The following is a 7,291-nucleotide window of genomic DNA, read 5'->3' on the forward strand; positions in this document are numbered from 1 at the left end:
CCAATCCACTCATTTGCCACCCCTAAGTGAAAACAAGGATGCATGTTAAATTTTTTACTCTGCATTATCTTGAATTCTACTCATTAATTTCTCTCTTTTAAAAATCTAGCTGTCAATTAATGTATGTCATTGTATTTGAAATCCAAGTACAGGAGATTGTTTGGGTTGTCTATAATCAAATTTCCAATATCTATGTTTTAATGGTGGTGGGATCAGTATTTGGTTGTTGATTGATAAATTTCCCATTCATCATAATTAATTAGCTGTTTGTGATCTCATCTTACTCTCATTGAAACAAAATACACCAATCCGACTTCTCACAATGAGGAAGTTGGGAAATTAAATGAGATATTAGCTTGGAGACATTTATGAAAGGGAAACAGCTAAAGCTTGTACATGGAATTTATTAATTGAAAAGCATCGCTTAACAATCATGAATCAGGAAGATATTAATAACAAGAGGTCCCCGGGGGGTTATCTAACATTTAAAGAAGGAAAAGCTTGTTGAGCACCGCTTCTATAATTTAAATAATTTCCTTTAATGCCGTTAAAAGTTAGATTTACATGTGAAATTTTAAATCCCTTATCTGTGATCCACTTGCTTTAATAAGTTTCTGTTATTTATGAATTTGTGCTTGCAGAGTGGTTAGCACAAGTACTTTATGTAACAAGTATCTTACAGCCTGCAGGTTGGTGATCTGTGTGCAGCAGTGACATCTTTTAGCCAGCTGATGGCTGGACGTTGAAGGGTTGAAGCTCATTGCAAGATCAAGGATGTGCTGATTGGCATCTTGTACATGACCGATATTTCATTCTTTTGGGGCAAAATCTACAGTTCCATGATGTAAAAAATATGAAATATTAATGATAAAATAATACGCGACAGTTGTCATTTTCAATTTTGTTGAAGTTTTTACGGTAAATACATCACCACGTGACTTCTTTAACTTGACTGGTTGAAATATTGGCTTAATGTGTCATAGATTTCGTGTATTTTGTACATTTTTTTCTTAAACTATCTAATAAAGTGTAACAGTTACAAATTTAACAATTATATTCTCATTTGCATGAGAAACAACGGATATTGTTTTATTTATGGCCATTTTCTTTAATATTTTAGTGGGTGTTCTATAGAGTGGATAAAAAAATTGGTTAAATTGGTGGATGTGGACTGGTCCACCACACCACACCACACCATTATGGTAGGTACCAATCTACACCATACCATATTTCACAAGTATTCTGCATTGTAGACAGATTGTGTGGATTGGACTAGTCTACATTCACAATGGCGTTTTATAGGTGTAGTATTGTCCACATCACAATTTTTGATTTCATGTATCTCATATATAGATTATAAAGTAATTTACATAATGGATCATAAATGTCTAATTTTTACAATTTATTTGACACATGTTTATTTAAAATATTTAATTACAACAAAGTCTAAATAATATTATAATTATAATTTTTATAATTTAATATTTATAAATTTATAAATAATTGTAGTTATTGGTAATTAGTACATATTTTCACAAAGTACTTTAATGTCAATAATAAATTCTATAAATTGTTAATATTTTTATTATGAATTTATCATTGGTTAAGTATAAGAAATAGTAGCAATAATTACCATTAATTTTCTACTATTTCTATTAGTATATGGCATTTTTTCATAAAATTTTGGTAAATTTCTGCTGTTTCTACTAATTTTTGGATATTATCATATTTTATGAAAATATTAGCAATTTATTTTTTTGTTAAATTTAATTCTATTAGTTTATGACAATTTCTCATATATTATTAGTTAATTTCTGTTTATTTTTAGTAATGTGTGATGTATCTTATCAATGAGTGGGAGAGATAAATTGTCAAAATAATGGGGACTGAACCCAGCCATGAAATAAATGAATGAATGAGATTTTGGGTTGTGGACAGAGCCATTTCAGAAACCAGTCCCGTCCATGGAAAACCAAATGTGCTGACTATCCTGTGGCGTGGACCAAAATAGGCCATCCCCGAGATAATGGCGTGAACACCATTATATGAGGAATGAATCTGAGTTAGACAAAGCTTATTGAAAACACGTAATTCTTCATTAATGAGGATGGACATCCATATAAAATTTTCCACTTACAAAATGTGCAATTGTTTCATTCGCGGCGGGGACGTTGGAAGGTCCCCTAGCTTGATATGTATGGGAGTGGGACTAATAGACGGAAATAGAACAAAAAACATCAATAACCATTATATTGTATTGAATTCAATATTGGCTGTCTGGCCAAATGAAATCTATTCAAATCACCTCCTTTCCGGTTTGAAAATTTGAGGGGGAGCTCCTCAAGGTTTGGGCAAATTAATCTAGTTCTATCATTTTTTTTTGTCAGAAAAATAATATAAAAGGTTGATCTTAAATAAAAAAAAATTGAAGAAGGGAAAAGGAAAGAGACCAAAAATGGAAATTAGTGTCTCATGCGAGTGAGTCTACTTATATGCATTGTGTTTTAGATATAGCCAATTCTATGCCATAAAAGTTAAATTCAATATATAATATCAAATTATGTTTTTATAATTTTCTTTGGCAAATGCATAGATGTAGGGGTGTCAATTGGACTGGATTTCGTCTAATCCGATCCAGTCCAATGTGAGTCCATTATAAATGGACCAGGTCCAATTCAATCCAATGAATGTTTTGATTCAATTTGGACTGGTCCAATTTAATGTCTGGAATGTCCAATCTGTTCAAATTCATTTTGATTTAGACTGGTTTCAACCCAAACCCGGTTTATTGACACATATTCTTATCTTATATCAATAGACCAGATATTGGCTTAATCCAATCCAATCTAATATAAATTTGTTATGGACGGACCAGGTCCAATCCAATCTAATAAAATATTTTAGACCAGATTGGTCCAATCCAATATGTCTTATTGGTCTGTCCAATCTGTCCAAATTGATTATGGACTGGATGGGGTCCAATAAAAAACTGGTCCATTCACACCCTTACATACAGGGCCAGAGCCAAGTATATTGGTGGTGGTGGTGGTGGTGGTGGTGGTGGTGGGGTGGGGGGGGGGGTCCTTGGCCCCTCCAATGTTTTGTTAAAACCACTACTTTTTTAAATGTTAAGGATCATTCTGTAATACTCCTTCAATTCTTAAAATTTAAAATGTTGTATTTTTTTTTTCTTAAAAAAATTTGTAATAGATCCAAACTTCATCTACTCTTTATCTCATATTCTTGTTTAACTCGCCCCCAAAAGAAAATTATTGGCTCCACCACAGCATACCTAACACATGCCCTTACACTTAGGGGCCATTTGGCAAAATCTTCTGGTAGCTTTAACAGTTAAGAAAATTTTGCATTTAGGTCTGAGCAGCCTAAAGCCTGTTTGGTTAAGGCATGCCTCTCCGTGTGAAGACAAATAAAAAAAATGCATAAACTCCATTTGGAGTTTCCCAAAAATCATCCGTTTTGGTCTTCTCATGTCTTTTCAGTGCATTAGCTTTTGGCGGCCAGATCTACTGTGAACCAAACGGGAATAAACCGAATCACGATCTGCCAAGCTTGTAAATAGCCAATAGACCGTGCGAAAAAACACCCCAAACAGGGCCTTAGTAAATAACTTTACATAAAGATCTATACATTGCCAAAACTTAGAAGATCTATTAATGAATGCTTTTTTTTTTCAAAAATTGTCTTTGACTTGTCCAAAAGGAATGTCACGTAGCTTTCCTTCTATTCCACGACAAACGTAACGCCATTTGTAAAAACGACTAAAATTTGGTCTAAAATCCAGGTATGTAATTAATGAATCAGCATTATTACACCATATATTTTCACTTCTGCTAATTAATTTTACATTACTTCAAGCAACCGCTTGAGGGGGGGGGGGGCTGTATTTATGCATCTCAAATCATACTAGAAATAATGGAAACATCAATTAAAGAAGGATAGTTGGGAGACCAAGAAAGTGTGGAAGAGGAAGAAGAAGGTGAAGAAGGTAAGTTACAAGAACTCAAAAGGAGATTATTATTGTTCCATGGATTCCTGATCTTCAATGGCACCATATCTTCAAGCAACCCTTGTCGGCTCACATCTCCTTCTACCAATTCTTGCTGAACCTCACAACCAAATGGGCTTGGAGGGGCAGGATACACAGTTGGTGAGCTTTCCTGGGCTAGAACATCATGGCTTTGTTGGATTGGATGGGCCTGGATCTGTGGTGTGTCCTTTTTGGGCTTTTTCACAGGTTGGTAAGCCTGGTAAGATGGGGTTGGGAGGAAATGTGAGTAGGCAAAATGGAGATGGAGGCCTTCATAGGTTATCACAAGTGTGTCTGGGTCTTCGCTTGACCTCTCCACCTGCTTCTTTGCACTGCACCTGGGGTTTGTGCACCTATAGTAACTCCTGCTCTCCATCAAATACAAACAAAAACCAATAATTAATTTTACTATGTAATGTGACAATAACGAATTAAAAGTAGAAATGAAACCATTGATTTTGATAAGCAAAATTGTCATAATTGTGGTTGAGAAATCAGGATGAACCAATTGCTTGCTCTTGCTTTTTGTACAAAGGTATATGTAAATATGTATCAGGAGGTCCCAATCCAATTAAGCTCAACTCATATTGATGTATTCCAGCTAAAATAAAAAATTGGATCAAGTCAATGGGGAGAGGCCCAAGGAGAGAAGTTTGGACAGCAAAAGTTCAGATTTCAGAATAAAGACTAATAACACTATAACAGTATCCATAATAAGGACATAAGGAATGAGTGAGATAAGGGAGTGGTTGAGAATAGAGGAATGGAATTAAATGTCTCCAACTGGAGTGGTTTGGGTCACTTCATTTCACCAGAAATTTCAGGCTGCTCATCCTACGTTACTTTCAACTTTGCCAATGAATGTTTCTATTTAAGGATCGTTATTGCTAAATAATCCTTAGCCTCTTTCTCTAATTTCATTAACGTCGCATCTAGAAGGATAAACTAATTTCCAAATGCAAAAATCATCCAGAACTTCCAGTGGTTGTTGCGATATTTGAATACTCTGAATTTTGGAAGATTCAAAGGAAGAAAACCACCATTAACATCCTCTGTAATTACCTCAGTTTTATACTTTTAGCACGTAGAAACCGCTGTTTTCCCCTCTTTTTTCTTTTCATGTAAAAGACGTTTAAGACGAAGTTTTGGCCGTGAAAGTGAGGGAAACATAACTGGAATTTTGCAGATTGAAAATGTTCTGCCCATGAACAGGATTCAAAACCATGTACAGAATAAATAAAAGAATAGGAATGTAGACCTCAAGAAGAAAAAATCTAGAAAAGGAAGTTTCGTGTAATTTCAAAATGCTTTTATAAGGACTCGCGCTCTGATAATTTTCAAAAAGCTTGAGATGAAAACAAGGAAAAGCTCCCGTGACGGAAGAGAATATCCTCTTTTTGTCCAGAGGAAGAGCTCACCTGTCACCTCCTACTGAAAGCAGCACAAACCACAAAGAGCAGAAATGCAATCAATCATCTTCGTGATTTTACGAATTTATATAATTACCTGGGATTTGGGTTGTTCTTGATGGATTTCTGCCCATACTTCCTCCACTTATAGCCGTCATCCGCCAATCCATTTGCACAGCTCTTAATTCTCAGAGTGTACTTATTCTCAATCTTACTCAACCCCTTCTCCAATATTGAGATTCTGCAGAGAGCACAAAGTCCAAGCAGGCAAATGAAACCGATCCTGTCGACCCGAATCTCAAGAAAAAACAATAACCAAAGAACTGCAAGGAAACCAGAAAATACCTGGCTTGTGACATGCTACGGTGGTAGTCAGATTCACTGTTCCGATCCGTTGAGGACAGTGCACCCTCGATATCTTCAATCGTCGGCCCAGAGTAGACGTTGGAGATGAGCTGGTTTCTTATGGGCTCTGGCGAAATGCATGGTTTGGGTTCAAAATTTTCAGGCAGTATAAAGAAAGGAGATTCGTCATCATAAAGAAGCTCTCGGACAAGCTCCTCCTCCAATCCATCTGACAAATTAACACCCAGTTGCTCTAATCTTTCCATCAAGAGACAATTCAACTTTAACAAGAAGAAGAAGATATTGATGATGATTGTGGAGAAGAGATTGAGAGGAGGTGGTGATTGGTTACGTGTTTACCTCTCTATAATTATAAAGAAAGAGTTGCTAGCAAAAGAGAAATGGGAATTTATTACAGATTTGTACATGGTGTTGTACTGTATGGACTCATAAGTGTTGGAAACATACAGATTTACTTTTACAATAATATTCAAGCACTCATACACATTTATCCTTCTCTGTCTTTGTGCTTTTTTGGATGTTAAAGGTGGACCAAAATCACATGACATATGGCCCCATCTCATCTCTCATTCTCAACTCAACCTACTTAAAAAGAGTCAACGAAGCTAGACCTCTCCAAAACCCCGGTGAAGGTGGGATTCGATCCCAACTTGTCTACTGTATCAAACTCAACCGATAACAGAAAATCGAAGAATATAAAAACATTACATTATATGAAATAGTTGAAGCGTGTTGTATTTGTGTAGTGATATGTTGATCTGGAGACTCAGTGTCCAGTCCATTCAAGTCCCTCTTAATAAATGGGGGCCAAGTTTTGTTGGCTAGAGACGGTTTGTCTTTACGTGGGGTTGACTTGTGGGGGAATGGCCCACCTAGAATAGGACGAAGGGGGAGGGGGTTGACTTGGCAGTGTGGTTTAAGTTAGCATAGAGAAAGTAGCGTCGGGTAGCGAGACATGGTTGGCGCAGGTTAAGGACAGCCTCACGAGTGTGGACCAAGATGGCACTATAGTCAACGGCTCTGATTGGAGGGGGATCTTGTGGGCCGATACGTATGACAACAGACACGTGTAGAGAGATAACATAATAGGATTGCCATGTGTCAAATAATCACGTGAACAGTATGTATCTGTTCGTGCCGTACCCGTCCTACTGTCCCACAGTCCCACTCCCGGCCAAAATCCAAAAGAGCAGAAGTGACGGATTAACAAACCAACAAACACGAGTCTTCCTTCAGCTTCAGCCTTCAGGGCGGGGAAGTAAACGCTATGCGACTGCCGCTACCGACGGATGGAGCCCGCGAGGGTTGTTATTCTGTTAGAGGGTATTTTGGTCAATGCATGTTTTCTTTTACTCTTAGGAGTTTTCTGACAATCTTATAAATCTCCCCTGTGTTTTGATATGATCAGAATCCTCTCTTATAGTTTTGAAAAATGGTACATATATCTCCCTCTTATTAGTTTTTTTGG

At 36.6% G+C, this 7,291-nt stretch overlaps 1 protein-coding gene across 1 annotated transcript; it reads right to left on the reverse strand.

Moving 5' to 3' along the window:
* Positions 1-3,785: 3,785 nt before the first annotated feature.
* Positions 3,786-6,591, reverse strand: LOC148870576 (putative WRKY transcription factor 49). The gene is made up of 3 exons (XM_088972326.1): positions 5,803-6,591; positions 5,555-5,698; positions 3,786-4,413 (listed from the first exon to the last, which is right to left on the reverse strand). Exons 1-3 carry the CDS (start codon positions 6,066-6,068, stop codon positions 3,915-3,917), a joined length of 909 nt encoding a protein of 302 aa, XP_088828452.1. The 5' UTR covers positions 6,069-6,591; the 3' UTR covers positions 3,786-3,914.
* Between the last annotated feature and the right edge of the window lie 700 nt (positions 6,592-7,291).

This window comes from Nelumbo lutea, chromosome 2, assembly GCF_056320005.1.
Source record: "Nelumbo lutea isolate HS-2025 chromosome 2, American lotus-T2T, whole genome shotgun sequence".
In the NCBI taxonomy this organism is placed as follows: domain Eukaryota; kingdom Viridiplantae; phylum Streptophyta; class Magnoliopsida; order Proteales; family Nelumbonaceae; genus Nelumbo; species Nelumbo lutea.